Source organism: Cryptotermes secundus, unplaced genomic scaffold (assembly GCF_002891405.2).
Source record: "Cryptotermes secundus unplaced genomic scaffold, Csec_1.0 scaffold318, whole genome shotgun sequence".
NCBI lineage: Eukaryota > Metazoa > Arthropoda > Insecta > Blattodea > Kalotermitidae > Cryptotermes > Cryptotermes secundus.
The window spans coordinates 1,490,898-1,509,647 of NW_019730108.1; the positions used below are offsets into that span (position 1 = coordinate 1,490,898).

At 40.8% G+C, this 18,750-nt stretch overlaps 2 protein-coding genes across 5 annotated transcripts in view; one reads left to right on the top strand and one right to left on the bottom strand.

Annotated features, from left to right (window-relative positions):
- Positions 1-17,104, top strand: part of LOC111866085 (la-related protein 7) — a 28,495-nt gene extending 11,391 nt beyond the window's left edge. For 2 of the 4 annotated variants that reach the window (XM_023854658.2, XM_023854656.2), the window contains exons 2-9: positions 3,528-3,716; positions 4,005-4,186; positions 4,903-5,067; positions 6,244-6,971; positions 8,741-9,038; positions 9,909-10,050; positions 10,968-11,152; positions 16,749-17,104. In XM_023854658.2, coding sequence (XP_023710426.1) covers positions 3,533-3,716; positions 4,005-4,186; positions 4,903-5,067; positions 6,244-6,971; positions 8,741-9,038; positions 9,909-10,050; positions 10,968-11,116 — 1,848 coding nt within the window. In that variant the 5' untranslated portion in view covers positions 3,528-3,532 and the 3' untranslated portion in view covers positions 11,117-11,152; positions 16,749-17,104. Of the gene's footprint in view, positions 1-1,454; positions 1,588-2,433; positions 2,558-3,527; positions 3,717-4,004; positions 4,187-4,902; positions 5,068-6,243; positions 6,972-8,740; positions 9,039-9,908; positions 10,051-10,967; positions 11,153-16,748 lie in introns of those variants that run through there. The other 2 variants (XM_023854659.2, XM_023854657.2) reach the window with 2 other exon arrangements.
- Positions 13,962-18,718, bottom strand: LOC111866088 (probable H/ACA ribonucleoprotein complex subunit 1). The gene is made up of 4 exons (XM_023854663.2): positions 18,090-18,718; positions 17,110-17,165; positions 16,629-16,844; positions 13,962-14,390 (listed from the first exon to the last, which is right to left on the bottom strand). Exons 1-4 carry the CDS (start codon positions 18,187-18,189, stop codon positions 14,157-14,159), a joined length of 606 nt encoding a protein of 201 aa, XP_023710431.1. The 5' UTR covers positions 18,190-18,718; the 3' UTR covers positions 13,962-14,156.
- Positions 18,719-18,750: the final 32 nt, after the last annotated feature.

Here is an 18,750-nt window from a genome sequence, read left to right on the forward strand (position 1 = left end):
GTAGTAGTAGTAGTAGTAGTAGTAGTAGTAGTAGTAGTTTCGTTATTTGCACAATAACATGGTGGATAGGGACGTTCTGGGCCTTCTATATATTATTTGGTTTATCAAATCAAGAGGGATGGTGGGATGTGTATGTAGCACGCATGGGGAAGATATGGGTTAGACAGAAAGGCTGGGATCATCTGGGAGAACGTGGTATAGATGAGGGTACAATATTCAGCTAATTACAAAAATTAGTGTATGAAGGTGTGGACTGGGTGTAGATGGTTCAGGACAGGGTCTGCTGGGATCTTCTTGTCAGCACAACAAGACAAGATGGTAAATCTCTTATCGTCAGTTTCGAAATAAGAAGTAATTTACACATTAGTTAATAGTTAGGCACAGTTAGCTGTATAGTGGGTCACAAAGAACAAGCTTTGTTCTCTTTCATTGTGTTGTGTCTGTTTCGTTAGTGCTTGATTATGTGTGACATGGATGTCCGAAAAGTGGCATATAATACAAAGTAGGCGGCTTACGATTGATTGATTGTGCATGTTGTTCTTGGGAGATGGCGTTAAACGCTGACCTCGACGCATCATTCGGTAACATGGAGGACTTGAAACAATATGTGTGGAAAAATGAGAAGTTAATGGTGGGCAAGCTATTAAAAGAAATGATGAGTCTTCGTGACAAATTCTCACTGTCTGTATTAATCGAAATTTGAACCTAGCCAACAGCAATTTTAAGCCTTTTGGCATCCCACTGGTTAGTTTGTAATAAAGAAATTGTTCCCGCCATAGTAAGAAAAAAAAATTTTAGGAAATAGTCTTAAAATTATGTACATTAGAGTTTTGTAATACTATTTAGTGGCACGCTTGAGAATCTGTAGGGGGAGACAAGGCATCAGCCCCTCTGGAGTTTTGGGGGGGAAAAAATCCAAATTTTAAAAGGAGAAGAATATTACCAAATATTAATACCGAAATTCAAATTATTTTTTAGAAATGAGTTCGTGTATTCTGAATATCCTAGAGCGATTCGAAAAGTTTAGTGCCCCCACCCCCAACAAAAAGTAACCTGATGGCGCCTGTGATGGGACATCCCATTTTGAGTCCTCACGTACAACCATGCAGACAGCCAAGGTCTTCACGTTGAGAAACGCTGCTCTGGAAGGCACATATCACGTGGGCTAAAGAAGGTCTTCAAATAGAATTAATATTACAGATTGTTTTATGAATCCGAAGCTATCTTCATTTTGAAACGGGCACCTGAGCCAAAAATACCGCTTTACTCTTCTGTCATCTATAGTTAATAAAATTTCTCACTCTTCGTAAAACTTTCATGTCGAAAAGGGTGGTAGTGGTGATGTCTGCGAATTGCTTGATCAAGAAATGTTTAATGGTTTCACTCAAAACCTCCAACAAAATACGTTTACTACAGCGAGTCGTGGGAGAATATTCTATTTTTCAACATTTCAGGCAGGAAAGTACCAAACTGTGTCTGGATAAGAAAGGTAAAATTTTCCATGTGCTTAATTAGCTAAGCACTATGCCATGAAGACATATGGGGGAGTGGAGGTATAGCCAAGATTCTTAAGCTCGGTAAGTGGAGGTAAGTGATTTTCTTTACGTCCCTGTCGCTTTACCCCCCGAGAAAGAGACCGGGGTACCCACTGGATAGGAGGCTTAGTAGGCCAAAAAGCCGGTTTGGACGCTGTGGAGAACAGAAAAATCATTCTTCACAAAACAAACTGTACTGAGGTAATTATCGTTTTTAACATATTGCACTGTTTATTGTCTTAATGTATTATTTAATATTTTATTTCCGATGAGGTCATTGGATTTTTCAACTGAACTAATCCTTCCAGCCGCACCATGGCCCTGGGATCGACTCAGCCTCTGACAGAAATGAGTACTAGGAATCTTCATGGGGGTAAATGGCGGCCGGTGCGTAAGGCTGACAACCTTACCGCCATCTGTGAGCTGACTGTTTAGAAAATGTGTGAGCCTCGACGTCTCACAAACCTATGGGTCTCCACGGCCTACCGTCTTAATAAGAAGGCACAGCAAGAAACAAGCAAGGAATTAGTCTCAGTTTTTGCTAAATTAAAATCCGAAAAAGAAAATAGTGAGGAATTATATATTTTATCTATTACTTATACTGCATTAATTTTATAAAGAAAGGGTTATATAATACGGGTAAAAGTTTACCGAAAAATGACGGAGGTTTTGCACGGTTTGCCCCAAAAAGTAAATGCTGAATACTACAATAGGTTACGTCCATGTTCTTCCACATCTTTCCCAATTCATTTATCAGACATCCACTCATTCGGCGCTATATAAAAATCTTAACATAAGAACCTGCCAGTAAACAAACCAAGAAAAATGTAACATATTCGAATTTCCGCCTGAATTTAAGTTTCGCGCAAAATCTGAAACGAATATACCGCACTTTACACGATAGCCAACGTTTGAAACATCCATTGTGTAAATGGTGGTGCTTGTGGAGCTGTTGGATAGTTTATAGTACTTCTAACAAAATTATAGTAGTTTTGAGCCGTGTACAACATTTATTGGAGCTGGTGAGCAAATTCTTAGTATAGGTTCCATGGAATTCCTTCTTTATTACGTATCTTTTCAAAGGCGGTGGTTATCTCAGTACTAGGAAGCCGGTGTGATAGGTTATGTATTCTAGATGGATGTGTTGTTTGGAATAAGCAACATATAATCGTGAAGAAAGCAGTCTTCTGGGCTTTGGCGCCGTGTATATGTGGTGTTAACCGACGTTTCGGAGGAACGTATCGCCCCCATCTTCAGGGTTGAAGAAAAAGTATAGGTNGATTGTAACTTTAAAACTTCATACTGCATGTTAGAGGTTAGGCAAAAATAAAACATTCGCTCTGTAACATACTTAGCATTAGGTGGTCACATGGAAATGGTCACCATGTAGAAAATTGTTTCTGCTTTGCTGTGTATACTGCTATTTATCTTCAGCCAATATTTTGAGGTTTTCCATGTGGAGGCAGGTGAGAATAGCGCCACTGTATGCCTGGGAGTCTGGCCGCGCCATAGCTCACACGGTTAGTCGCTGGCTTCCCACCTTGGCGGCCCGGGTTCGATGCCGGGGGTCTGGTCAAGTGGGATTTGTGGTGGACAAAATGGCGCTGGGGCAGGTCTTCTCCGGGTACTTCGGTTTCCCCTGCCAATCTTCATTCCACCAGTTACTCCACAATCACCCTCACCTATCATCTGGGCCTGGTACAATAGGCCAGAAGTGGCCACAGTACAAGGTACTTAGTCCCACCCCACTAGCAATAAAAAAATCCCTTGGAGTCATAAAAGGTGACGAAAGGGGAATCCAGTGCCTGGGAGTATAACCTGGTCATCTGGGTTGCGGGTTAGACACAAGGCTGACTACATCCCTCTGTATAAAAAAATTATTGTTGCAAAATCCAAAGAAATGAAACCCAATTCAAATTTGACAGAATATTTTAAGGAAGGGCATGGCTCAAAAACGGCTGTTTTGCCAGTGATGATGATGAACACTTCCAGGTGCAATGGAGGAAGAGAACTCTGCTGCCCTTGAGGATGAACAGAGACAGGATGAAGTTCCACATAAAAAAATTCGCCATCGAAAGAAGCAGTTATACAAGGCAATTAGAAATCAGGTGGAATTTTACTTCAGTGATGCTAATCTTGCAAAAGATCGCTTCTTAGGGAACTTAATTGCAGAGGACCCATGTAAGTATGAACTTGCCTCAGTATTGAACTGTAGAAAATAAGACTAATCTTAACTAATATTGTTTTGCAATGGACTCAGGCTACATTAATTTGTGAAATCTTTGGCTGTGAGCCATGTCAGGCAGTTAAAACTTCCTGACCTTTCAGGGCCATCGGAGTCTGTAGCATCAGATCATGATGGGTAATTTTTAACTAACTGACACAGCTGATAGCCTGAGAAGATTTTTTTAACTTTAGCCCTGGTGAAAGCTTCAGATTAGTTTGTTGGTAACTCACCTTTTGTTACAGATGTAGACATCTCAGTTATTATGCAGTGCAACAAAATTCGGGCTCTAACAACAGACGTGAAAGATATATGTGGTGCTTTAAGGTATTCAGATTTACTGTCTGTGACAGAGGATGGCACGAAGGTGTTCCGCACTACTCCAGTTAAAGAAAAGAATAACACTGACGACTGCACGATTTATGTTGTGAGTGTTGTGTTCCTCTCATTTATGTCATGTGTTCTAACATTGTATTCCCCCCCCCTTTCCCCTTTTATTCTGCCACTTTTTGACTTAATGTAGAATAATTTACTTTAAATACTTTACTGCTTATTCAGCATTTGATATCTGCCCCCTAAATATTTCAGCTCTGTCTGCAAATGTTAGTGAACTTATACACCCCTTGTTTGTTTTTCTGCATTGCACGTTTTGCGCTACCTACATGTTAATTAGGCTGCACTTGACAGGCAAACGGACTAATACTAAGGCCCTGTGCCAGAAGAACAAAGGATCTGCTGAAGTTAAACAGAGACCAGTTAAGATAGGTGGTAGGACTACTTACAGGACACTGTCACCTAACGGATACCTTTTCAGATTGGGATTGACAGTGCCTAGAAGAAGATGAATCAGCCACACTCATCCTGTGTGATTGTGAGGTCATTGTTTATTTAAGATTTTGTCACCTAGCCCAGTTCTTTATGGAACCAGGTGACTTTATGATGCCCCCATAAACAAAAGTCCTACCTTTCGTTCAAAGCATAGAATTGCTAAAGGGTTGATCAAAAAAGGGGAAGCACAATGGATCATTGAAGGTCACAGTGCAAGGGCTGGATTATTCTGACCCACCCCACGTACATTCATTAGGTTGTCTGTAGCCGATAACTGTTTAATGGATAATTCTGACGTACTGTCCACTCTTGCAGGAGCAGCTGCCTCTGGACGCCCAACATGAATGGCTGAAAGAAGTCTTCTCTGCCTATGGAAAAGTTGCCTATGTCTCACTCCCCAAGTATAGAAGCAGTGGGAAGATTAAAGGTTTTGCTTTTGTTGAATTTGATACACCTGAAGAGGCTAACAAAACTTTGGAGGTAAGAATTTGCTTCCCTTCTTATTGTAACTGACCATACCCATGGAAGAGAGTTCTTGAGATGCTGATAGCCACTCACCTGGTGAAGAAATTCCCTGCTTTTTATTGATTCTGAAGTTCATTGCAGCGTTTACTAAAGCCCCGAGAGTATCTGCTACAAATTTTAGTTAAGTAATTAGATATGTATGAAGGTGTGGGCAGTGTTACCTCAGACCATGGCATAACCTGTAGAACCATGTAATGGTGGTTTCTTAATTAAAGTAATTCTGCAATAGTCTGATTAAAGATTTGGATGCAGATTTAGAATAAGACTGAAAATATGGAATAATGCCGGATGCTTCACTTCCTCAGTCCAATGACTATATTTACTGTGTTGTCCTTCTCTTATTGCACATAGGTTCCTTGTCTCATAAACTCTACGAGACCAAACTCTGACATCAACTCATAATGACTGCCCTGGTTGTCAGTCCACAGTGTACTTAGCCTCTTCTGCTCTCACTCCAAGCTCCTTATCTCAACTGAAGAATGGGGAGAGGGGTTGGAGTTCCTATCTGAGCATGCAATATTGCCATATATTGGCTTGTGCTGATGTCTCAACCTCCAACCTGATCGTATGAAGCACACAGTTCAGTATACTGTTGCAATACTATATGTCGCATATGCCCCATCCTTGATTTATGTCCCTAATTATATTAGTAGAAGTGTTCAGGCTATGATACTCCACGTAATTTTCACCATTTTTGTTTATTTCTTAGCTCCAAATATTCTACTCCAGTTATTTGTTCTCAAACAGAGATGAAGACTGTCTTGCCTTCCATAGTCACTGCTGTGAAAACCTCAGATCTTACATCGTAACTCAGTGTTTTGCTGTTATATTCACTCCTGCCCACCATAGCTCAAGTGGATAGTTGCTGGCTTCCCACCGCGGCGGCCCGGGTTCGATCCTGTGTCCGGTGAAGTGGGATTTGTGGTGGACAAAGTGGCGCTGGGGCAGGTTTCCCCTGCCAATCTTCATTCCACCATTTGCTCCACAATCACCCTCACCTATCATCTGGGGCTGGTACAATAAACCAGAAGTAGCTGCAGTACAAGGAACTTAGTCCCACCCCACTAGCATTAAGAAAAAGATACTAAATGTTTCTATGTTACTATTATTTGTCTTGCTTCACTGTTACAGGCTTTTGGTGCCAGGGGCTGCCGCTTGTCATCTCAGATTGCTCCAGAGAAACTTTGCAGCATTTCCACCTATGGACCTGATGAAGTGAAATCTGAAAATGTGCCATCAGAGAAAATAGGCGACAGTGAAGAGAGTCAGCTTCAAGATAAACTTTTGAGGAAGAAGAAGAAGAGAAAGAAGGAGAAACAAGAACGTGGAACGGAATTGAATATCAAAGGAAGTGAAGTTCTTCAAACAGAAAAAAAAAAGGAAGTTGCTATGTCTGCGAAAAAGTGTAACAGGAAAAGGATTCAAGGAACTGAGATGGAAGCAGTTGAGACAGGACAATCACAACCAGAGGATGATAGTCCACCCCTTAAGACGAAGAAAAGGAAGCGGACTGAAGAGCCTGGAGTTGAGGGAACAGAAGGGAATACAGACATTATTCCCCAGTCGCATGAGTCAGAAAAATGTTTGGAAAAGAAAAATCGGAAAAGAAAAAACGTAGAAGCAGAAGAAGCAGTTGTATCAGAACATCAGCAAGTCTCGTCAGATGTTGAACATGAAAACGAAGGCGTGGTAAAAAGGAAGAAAATGAAGTTGGAAGAGTGGGATGGAGAACTGGTTGATGAAATTGGCACTGAGGAAGGAGTTGAAGATGTGGTTAAAAAGAAGACAAGGAAGAGAAGGAAGAAGCACATGAAGGATAAGCAAGATATTGAAGCTAGTCGACTGCAAATTTTGTCAAAGTATGTAATTATTGGGGTATTGGTGTTTGTAGACTGTTCGACTGGTTGACTGTGAAGTTATTTCATGGCACTGAAAGAATTCTGTCTTCGGAAATATAATACCATGTAGTCTGTTGAAAGTCAGCTGACTTTTGGAGGAACATGTTGCCTCAGTCTTAAGGATCTAAGAATAGGCCAAGCCAGAAACTAGTGTGAAGCAAGTTTCTCTCTTGGCTTGTTCTTCAACCCGGAATATGGAGGTGACATACTCCTGTGAAACATTCCTTGACTTTCAACAGACTATTAGGAGTTATATCTCAGTAGATATAACTCTTTGTGAGAACCTCAGATCCTACACAGCGCTATATCCCAGAAGATATAACTCTTTGTGAGAACCTCAGATCCTGCTATTTAATGGCACTGTTTTAACTTCAGAGTTTATATGGCATCAGATGGGTTGGGAAGATAAATCATCATTGGTCAGTGTACAAGGATTTTGAAGGAGGAAGCTATAGCCTATTTGAAGCAACTATCCNAACCACCACTGTGAGAACCTCAGATCCTGCTATTTAATGGCACTGTTTTAACTTCAGAGTTTATATGGCATCAGATGGGTTGGGAAGATAAATCATCATTGGTCAGTGTACAAGGATTTTGAAGGAGGAAGCTATAGCCTATTTGAAGCAACTATCCCAGCATTAACCCAGAAATACTGAGGAAAACTATAAGAAACTTCGGTTAGTGTAGTCAGTAGTCTAGCCAAGATATAAACTGGGTGCCTCCTACAAATTAATTCCACTTCACTAAAATATTCTGAAAAATCCAAATAATAAACATAACATCAGTGCATGTTTAGAAATGCTACAAGCTAGAAGGTTGTGGGTTAGATTCCCAAGGATGTTGGATTTTTCAATTTACCTAACCCTTCCAGCCGCACTATGGCCCTGGGTTTGACTCAGCCTCTAACAGAAATAAGTACCAGGAACCTTCCGGGGGAGTAAAGGGCACCTGGCACGTAAGGCTGACAACCTCACAGTTATCTGCGAGTGGATTGTGGGAGCCTCGATGTCTCACAACCCTATGGGCCGCCATGGCCTGTTAACAGGGATAGGTTTACCTTTTTACATCCAGGCCCAGCACAAGCATAAATGCTATCTTAGGCAACAGGAGCAAAGGTGCTCTTCTCTAAGGATCCAAGGAACTGTTAATACATTTTTTACCTGTTATTTTTCCAAAATACAGTTCATAGTGAAGCATGTCAGTTATCTTCATGTCTTCAATTAATTTTGTGTGCCATGCCGAAGCCGAGGCAGTAGTTTCCTGATCTCACTGCAGAGTCTTGTGTTCAGTCCTCATAGAGTTCATAGAGGATTTTTTTGTGGGCTGAACATTACTGATTCAGATTTCTTCTGAATCCCTTACTGATCACCATATTACTGATGTTCTGTACTCATCTGCTGTCCTTCAGGCCTGTGATAGGCCTACCCAGCCTGCATGTTCCGTTACAGTCTTGGTACTTCGTAGGGACTTTACTGTTGACTCAGCGCTCGGCAGTCATCAAGATTGAAGCTCTCTTGCTTTTCCCTTCTTTTGTCCTACATTTCATCCTTTCTTTGCTCTCTTCTTTTCTACTCTCCTCGCTTCCTACTCATTTGGACTTTGAGGACTACCACTTCATAATGTTTCATACTTTCAACACAGTATTTCATTTGCCTAAAAAGCTAGTATATCACTGAGTCTGCATTTGGAACTTAAATTGATAGCTGCAGAATCTTTAATCTGAATTTCAGGCAAGAATGGAAGCACTTACGTAACAAGTACCTGAATTTACAAAGACAAAAGATGGCGTGCTTGAAACAGTATCTTGGTAGGAATCGATGGAACAGTAATCCACAGTTTCAGCACCAGGATCGGTTACAACCTGCAAATGGGCACAACCACGAGGAGGAGCACCATGGAAATGAATCCACAGATATGGAAGCTTCAGTGAAACAAGAGACTGAGAAAGAACCAAGATTTACATTCACCCCTGGAGTTATTGTGCATGCGGTGCTTGATGAACCAGTCGTGGAAGTGCGGAAGTTCAAGGTAAGGTGCGGAAAATTATAGAGATGACGCATGTGAGTTGTATGTGTGCATGTGTGTGTCCAAAGGTGAGATCTATCAGTAAACCAATAAAGATTCCTCCCAAGATCTGAAAGAGAAGTTTACCCCAATTTAGCCCCTTGTGGTGTTCAGCAACCGATTCCGACATATAATTGTACTGTATTACCTCAAAATTCCTTCATTTGAATCATCAAAACTAAAATACTTTGCTGTAGGAAAATAATGTATATTAACCCATTGAAGTGCAGTCTTTACATGTGTTCAACCTGGTTTAACCATATGACTGACTGCCAAGCACCACCAAAGAAATGCCATGGTTGCTTGGGAGTAAATGCTGTTACACAGAAACACCCATAGTAGTTCCATAAATCAGAGAAAGCCTGTTCTTACCTCTGAAGCCATGGAAGCCATACACAACTGAGTGATTATTAATGTTGAGCCAATAAATCAGCTCTGGCAGTTTAACACAAGTACATCAAGCCAATCTAACTGGCTTGTGGTGTGCAGAGGATTATCGTCAAGAATATTATACGTTTTACTTGCACAGTATACAGTATTTATGGGTTTCATATGTGATACAATAAACAGTGATAATTTCCCTAAACAGCATTAACTGATTTCCCTTTGTGCTGGAGATGTGGTGTGTTTTCTGTGAAATAGGAACTGAATTTTTAATATTGTTTAGAAGAAACTCATGCTTCAGCGAGTTAAGTTGTGAAAGACTTACTGATGCTGACTGCTTTAACACCATCTGACAATCCTTGTGGCCATGAAACTTGATATAATTTTGTTGTGTTGAACAAAGATGCGTGTAGTGTTTCATGTTGCACGACTAAAATTGTACCATTTCAGGCTGATGCTAAAGCCCTTGGTGATGTAGAGTATGTGGATGTCATAATGGGCACAAATGAAGCTTTTCTTCGTTGTTCAACTGCTGCTGCAGCCGAGCAGTTGGTGTCCAGTGCACCGTGGCAGCAAGTGGAGATTCTTAAAGGTAAATTCTTGGATCATATTGACCCTTTGACTGCTGAGTATTTCTCAGCTTACAAACTCATCAGGTCTTTAGCAAGACACAGCAGACCCTCCTCCAGTGTGAAAATATTATTATTCTTAGCCGGGTGAGACAATCCACTTGGTACCACGGACACTACGGGCCTATTGTACCAGCCCCAGATGATAGATGATGGTCATTGTGGAGCAATTGGTGGAATGAAGATTGACAGGCGAAACCGAAAAAAAACCTGCTCCAGTGCCATTTTGTCCACCACAAATCCCACATAACTGACCTGTGCTCGAACCTGGGCCACCACAATGGGCAGCCGGCGACCAACCACCAGAGCTATGGCACAACCATAATGTGTGAAAATGAATGTGAACAGTTATTTGTGGAATGGGGGATATTTGTTTACAAACTTGGGTTTAAACCGTAAGGAGTATTCAGGATAAAAGAATTCTTTAAAATAATTTTAATTTTTGGTATAATTCCTTAGTTTTTTTTATCTAGGTAGGGAAACAGAAGTCTCCTGCTCCCCCACCGACTAATGGTAGTTATCTTTGGTTTTGTTGTTGCAATTTGTTTATCATCATTAACACATTAATATACCAACTGAATTTGTCTAATCAGAACACCTTTGAATTCAAATGCCTGTGTTTCAGAATCATGCCTTGAACTAACATTACTTTCGTGATGCATCTCTTTTCCAGTAAGTAAGGGACTGTCACTTACATCCTGTGGCATTTCACAGTTGTCAAGCGGCTAATGTCATCAGAACAGGCAGACTCATCCAGAATGCCTCGATTCCTGTAGTACTCCTGTCACTAGACATCACAGTGTGAGGGTGGTAACCACACATGACAGATCTTCCATTTCATGAAATATTATTCATTTAATTATTATTGCAATCTTTTCAGGCAAAGATGAATCTCAGTACTGGGCAAAAATCATCAGCGATCGTGAGCAGAAACTCTCTAACAATATCCGTGCAAAACACAGAGGACGTGATAAAATCTTAAGAAGGGCTGAAAGAGAACTAGGAAAGCACATAAGATTTGATGATTGAGGAAATCGCAGAAGCCATACTGTTTGATAGAGAAAGGTAAAGTCTTCGGAGTGCTTAATTAATTAAGAACATGCCATGCTGAGTGGAGGTATAGCTCCAAGTATGTTTGATGTGTTGACTTTGATATATGTAAATCTTCATGTAAAGTATGCCACAATATTGATGCAACACTTAAAAATGTACTGTAAATGATCAGTAATGATTGTGTCTACTACAGCATCATATTCTGCTAGTTATACAGATCCCTTATCTAGGGCCAGAACAAGCCTGCCTTCTTTCCTCAGCCTTTCCAATTCATTATTCACTATCATCAAATGCTTTGATGCTACGTAGTTCTGAGTACTGAGAGCATCCCTGAGTGAACTGCTGATTGGTACAGAAATCAACCTTGTTGTTGGCACCCAAATGCTCACCACTTTATCTGAACAGTAATGTGTTCTGACACCTTGTAGAGTGCTAGATGTTTACTGACATTTTTTAGGAATGCACAGTCTCCATCTATCTGAGACTCGTCCATACAACAGCGTCTAATACATTTATATCTCTTTTACATATGCAACTGCAGGAAACCCCAACTTAAGTACTGATAAATACAAATTTAGAATGATCTGGTTAAGGTGTTATGCTCCAAGGTAGGTCACCGGTTCAGTTCCTAATGTCATTGGATTTTTCAATTGACCTAATCCCTCCAGCTGCAGTATGGCCCTGTGGTCGACTCAGCCTGTAACAGAAAAGAGTACTAGGAATCTTGGTGGGGGTGAAGGGTGGCTGGTGCATAATGTTGACAACCTCAGCACCATCTGTTGGCAGACTGTCAAGAAAATGTGGGAGCCTTGATGTCTTGCAACCGTATGGGCCTCCATGGCCTGTTAACAGGGATAGCTTTACCTTATTATATTTAAGCATCCTGTTGCACTCTATACGATAAATGATATGATACAAATTCCGTCCCAAGTGCAAACAATATATTATGTGTCCTTGATCTTGTTCACCTACACTACATGTTTCGGCCTCAGACGGCCATCATCAGGTGTATAACACTCACGTTGCTGTCACACTGCACTCAGCCCAAAATTTAACATTTAAAACACTTTCCTTGTTATTATCAACATCTACTTCATTGATATCTGTCTGGTTTGTAGATTATTTTACACACGTTAATTTTGACGTTCCTGTAGCAGCACTATAAAATCTTTAGTTCTAATTTTAAAATCCTTTAAAATTTAAAATTGTTAGGGTTACTAGCCCTATGTCTAAAGTGCTGCAGCGGCTAGTTCTTGTTTCCACACTGTATAGGTGTTATCCTGTGTAGTCTTCCTGTGTGTGTGCTGCTGCTATTCTTTATCTTTCTGATTTTAAAATCAGAACTAATCATTATATCATTTATAGCTTTACCTGTTTACCTAGTTTCATGGATACAACTTGACAGTAGTGGTACTGCCATTCTGGTAGTCTAGCAGTACACACTGATTCAGCACATAAAATGTGTTTAATATATTTTTAGTAGAGAGATTTCAGTTTAAGAAAATTATAAAGTCGCAAGTACCATGCTGGACTCCGGGTAAAGTGGAGGGATGTGTATTGATGCAGTAGAAATGAATCCCATGAGACCATTAACTGGAATAAGAGGAGGCCATGTGAAAAATGAATAGCAATTTCAAGAGGTAGTTTGATCCAAGAAATTGGGAAATATTGTCAGAAGTGGAATATATGCAACAGAAGGCAACAAATTATCAACCTGCAGCAGCAATGGAATGTTGTATATCCCAAGGACAAACAGGAAAGGCCTAGGAAATGTTTCAGAATGGGGAATATATCACCCAAACTTTGTGAAGATGAAGTACTATGTAGGAATGCATGGTACAGTTGGTACTTCAAGATCTCCTGTCGTGTGTCTAAAACATCCTTGAAGTTGCATCATATCAACACAGAGTTGCCAGGTTCTATTTTCGTTGAACACTCAAGACTTCTTGTGAGGTTGCCTACTCCAAGTGTGATGTACCCTCAGCGCTGTTTTAGGCATAAAATATATTTTCCATATGTACTGGAACCATCCATACCTGACTAGAGAAAACATTAAGAATCCCTAATTGTTGACAGGAAAGAGCGCATTTCAGCTGGTTTCTCCCCCCCCCCCCCCCCAATCCAGTGCAACCCAAGGTTAGCAGCTGCTGCCTTAAGCAAGTTTCCATCTTATCTTCTAGATCAAGGTCAACTACTTGTTACTCATAAAGTTATAGGGGTGAACAAACTACTAAAATATGCCACCTTCTTCATGGGAGTATTTTCTTTGAAGCTGCATATTGCCTGCATTGAAGATAAGCTGAATTGCAGAGGCAGGTTCTGTCTAAGTTTCAAACAGACCCAGATCTGAATTTCCATACTTGTCATACCATAGCTCAACTGGCTTCCCACTGCAGTGGCCCAGATTTGATCGCAGGTCATGGGATTTGTGGTGGACGATGTGGCATATTTTCTCTGAGTACTTCAGTTTCCCCTGCCAGTTCTCATTCCATCAACTGCTCCACAATCTATCATCCAGGGCTGGTGGACTCAGGCTCCCCCCACCCCAAGAAATGGAAAGAATACATACTTCCTGCCCTATTTTGGGTGTTACTTGTAAGATGGCCAGAACCGACTCTGTTGACAGGTATTACTATCACAGTATGACATGGAAGCTGTAGAACATCTCAGCAGTTGACACTTCTGTGACGGTAGCACAGGCAATGTTAAGATGGATCTTAGAGAAATAAGTTGTGAGGTGAATTATGCATATATTGAACTGGCTGAGGTTAGGATCCAGGGGTGGGCTTCTGTGTTAGAGGTGTTGAATCTTGGATACCAATACTGGACAGTCATTTTAATGTCTTTAATTCTTTTGCAATAATACATCTTTCAGTTTTACACTGAATTCTTAGTTGTCCTGAATTTATAAAATGCATAGTTACTATTTAATACCCAATATGGGTGATAGACTTCATCTGTGGTCAGCGTTTTTATTTTGTTCCCATTTAATACAATGATGGAGAATGTTAAAGAACTATCTATTCCATCCGCCTCCGCCTCTTCTGAAACCTCCCCCACCTCCTCTTCCTCCACCACCGCCTCGATTATTAAATCCACCACCACCTCGGCCTCTGAAGCCTCCACCCCTTCCACCTCTCTGTCCTCCACCCCTTCCTCGACCACCCCCACCCCCCCTCTTCTGAACAGATCCAGGAGGTTGGGGCAAGAATCTTTTCAGTGGAAGCAGCTTCTGTGGGTTGATGTAGAGCTGAAACAAACAGCAAATTAATGAATATCCATGTTACATACAAAGGGGCCCAAAATTCAGTTAACAGGTTAGTAAAATGTACAGTAAAATACATTAGAAATGTGTTTATTACTTAATTTACCAAAATTGTTCAAAATGAGATCCTTCACGTTCAGTGCACGATGCTGTGATACTGTTTTGCAAATTGTAAATCTAAACATTCCTGTTAATACAGAATGTGTTAGGTTAAACGATTTTTGGGCCACTCTGTATACCAACTAGGCACCACAGCAGAGGGTGTGTAAGAGAGTGGAGATGCAGCTCCACACCTCAGCACCAGATTGATGTGAATGGTCAGCTTGATGCTCTGGCCACTTTACTACAAGGGAAATACATGAGTAACATGTATTTAGTGTTTAATATCAATAAAACAAATGCCTCCTGTCATCTCAGATACGATAAGCCAACTATTTGTGGTTTTTTGACAGCAAAATTATGTTACCAGGGAAATATTTTGAAAGATGAAAATTCTTCGGCATGCAAAGGGTAAATGACACAATATTAAGTTACTTAATATTTGGTTAAATTCGGATATCGCCTCTTTGTGTCCCTCGTCATTCATAATTAAGAAATTTTATGTGTATGAAGAAAGCGGTCTTCTGGGATGAGCAGGTAGGATATTGTGTCAGGGGAGAAAGGCAAGGTTAATGGGAGGGCATTAACCCTTAAGCTGGGGGGTTGCTATGCGAGTCAGTCATGGACTGCGTAGCCTTGTGGATCTGGTGTCCTGGGGGGGGGGGGTTAGGGAACAGACGGGAGGCTTCCATGACACTCTTCACCAGGGTGCCTATAAAGGATACTATGGATCTGCTAGGACAACATTTCGAAGAAGATATCTTGAGACTCTTCTGACATGTCCTGACCACCTCATACTTCAGCTTGAATGGCCAGTTCTATGAACAAACCGGTGGTGTGGCGATGGGCTCGCCACTTTCTCCGGTCATCTCTAACCTCTATATGGAGGACTTCGAGGAGAGGGCACTTGACTTGGTCCCACACAAGCCCTGCTGCTGGTTTTGCTATGTGGATCTGGCCACATGGGCCCAACAAGCTTAAGGACTTCCTGAACCACCTAAACAGTATCCACCAGTGCATTCAGTTCACAATGGAGGCTGAAACTGAGGGCCACCTCCCCTTCCTGGATATAGATATTTATAGGAGACCTGACGGTTCTCTGGGCCATAGAGTGTACCACAAATCCACCCATACAAACCTCTACCTTAATGCTACGTCCCACCACCACCCTTCCAATAAGCAAGCTGCACTTTCCACACTGGTGCACAGGGCTAGAGCTCTTTGTGATCAAGACAGCCTACTTGTGGAGTTGGTGCTCCTGGGGGATGTATTCAGGAAGAACGAATACAACAACCGGCAGATCCACAGAGTTTTCAGCCAGCCTGAAGATAAACCAGGCTCAGTCGCCTTCCTGCCGTATGTCGGGACTATATTCAACCATATCAGCAGAGTGCTATCCCAGCACAACATCAAATCAGTGGGTCTGCCTCCAAACAAATTATCGAGTTTCCTCTGGCCAGTCAAAGATAGCCTGGGACTAAGGACACCCGGTGTATACAGTATCCCATGGACACGAGGTTGAAGGAGCATCAGCGGCACATCTGTCTCGAACATCCAGACAAGTCAGCTGTAGCTGAACACAGCACTGATTTGGGACACCGCATTCAGCTTCAGAATACCTCCATCCTCACCACCAAGACCCGCTATATTGATCACATCATTAGGGAAGCCATTGAGATTGAACTCCATCCCGACAATATGAACAGAGAGGTGGGGTTTTGTCTCAGCAAGCCATGGAAACCTCTCATCTGTTCCCTAACCTCCCCCACCCCGAGACATTAATGACCTCCCATTAACCTTGCCTTTCTCCACGACACAATATCCTATACCTGCTCCCCAGACTCTTCCCCTCTCCCTCCACTGATTTCCCCATCTAGACTTGTCCATTCCTTTCCTGCTCTCATATAGCTGAGTTTATTTCTGACATTAGTCTGCTTGCATCTGCTCTCACTGTTTCTTTGCTTGCGGATTTTATTCTTCCTTCTACCATAAAGATGGAGGCGATACGTTCCTCCAAAATGTCAGTTAACACCACATCTACACAGTGCCACATCCCAAAAGACCACTTTCTTCATAGTCACCACTGTGAAAACCTCAAATCTTACATTTTATGTGTATGTTTACCTTCTGCTGTGCTTTGAAGGATTTAACTTTGACATCATCTGAAAGTTTTACTGACACATAATAGTCCCGGATGTTACCAAATATTTCATCTATCTTTCCAATTTGCTCTTTATTCTGCAGATAAATTGGTGCATTGAAATATGGGACATCCTCAATCTCAACTTTTACTACAAGGTCATCCTGAGCAGGGTACAAGTATGAACCCAAAGGAATCACCTGGAAAAGAGAACAGATCACTCAGTTTGGGGAACAACATGCAGTATCCCAGTAACATCTTGTGGGGGAATTCATTTAATTCCCTCATCACGAAGTTGTGTAACAAATATAACATTTAATCATTGCAGTTGAAATATAACGATTATGACAACAGAATGGGCAAATTCTATGTGGAAACAGTATTAAGCACTGTCAAAATAAACTGTTTGCCTTTGACTGTATGCCACAGTATTGTAATAAACTGTTATACATAAACATGACCTACTTCTTCTGGAGGTCCTTGATCTTGGTAGCCCCCATAACTATTTCTTCCACCTCCACCTGAAAATATATAATAATTTTATAAGTTGTTGCATTAATTTAAAATTATATATAATTATACACCAGACCTCAAGAAACTAAATTCTGGGCTAAGAATCACTTCTAAATATTATATTTTATATACAGATATTTTTAATTTGTGTATCTGGAAAATACAGATTTGGCAACAAGCCTTGCAACTAAAAAGGAATAATCCCAAGAACATCTAAATTTATATTCCACATAAGCAAAATGTCACAAAGTACTTAGGTGAATTTGAAAGAGTGAATATTGAGTTTCAGCTACTCTCTCAAAATCACCCAAATAATATAACAGTGTGACAACGCAAGCTTCATTGCTTAGCAATATGTCCGACTCTAGGTTACATAGGAAGATACAGTTACAGTTCTACAATTCTGATTCAGTGTGTTCGTTATTGTTCGTCTGTGTATACAGTGCAACTGTAATAAATACTATAGGACTGTTCAACTAGTGGTTGTCTCTTCATATGACATCCCACAACAGTAATGTCATGAAGTTGTAATCAGAAGCACTAGAATCAAATCTCTCTTGACTTAGTTACTATTCTCACTGAGGTTTCTACTTCTGTCTCTGGATGAATGCATGAATAGTACCTTAAAATAGGCTGTTCCCACTTTCAAATCCTTACCTACTGACCATTCAAGATCTCATTTAATGCTATGAAACAAATACAGTCAAAACTGGTCCAGAATTTTGGGTCACCTGAACTTCAATGTATGAGTTTTAAATGCAATTATAAAACAAACATACAGAAGATGCAACGTCATGCTTCTTACAGTTAAAAACTGCTGGGTCCTTGTTTAAGCTTTGTGGGGGATCTTATGAGGCATGTATCATATACACATTTTGCAAAGTAAAAGACAAATTGGTATGCTTATAGTACATATAAACGGATATACTAACCTCTACCTCTACCGCCACGTCCATAATAAGATCCTCCGCCACCTCCTCCTCTTCCATATCCACCACCACCGCCTCCTCTCCCGCGGGAATGGAAAGACATGGTCCAAGGCAAAAATTTCAAGATACTACACTAGTTACAATCTCAGGGGAAATCTTCAGCAGTTATATATACTCCAAATTGCAATGGCAATCAACTGATTAAGTGACACGAATGCGTTACTGTAATCTTGTGGTATGCCAAAACAAAGCCACGTGTTCGAAGCTTTCGAGGTTAGAAACGTTCTCGGTATTTCGACATTAAATTAAATAACATAATAAAAACAATATAAGCACCGGCCTATTTCAATAATCTGGCACTATTTATGCCATTCATGTAATTCTATAATTCTTTAAAGTCGTCACAAATATTTAGCTTCGCATCCCACTAACATTCACTATACGCCAGCGAATAATACTTCTTTACAGCTTTACCACAAGCTAGCAGTGGATACGAAATCGTTGCGATTGAGCCACAGATGAACGTAATATTAAAGTTATTTCCTTCTGAAATATAATTGTATAAACGCATCAAGTAAATTTTCTTCGGGTGAAATTTCAGAAAAGAGTATTACAGTTTTTATCGCTAAATCAATTGGTAGTTATAAAACTTATAAAATTTCTT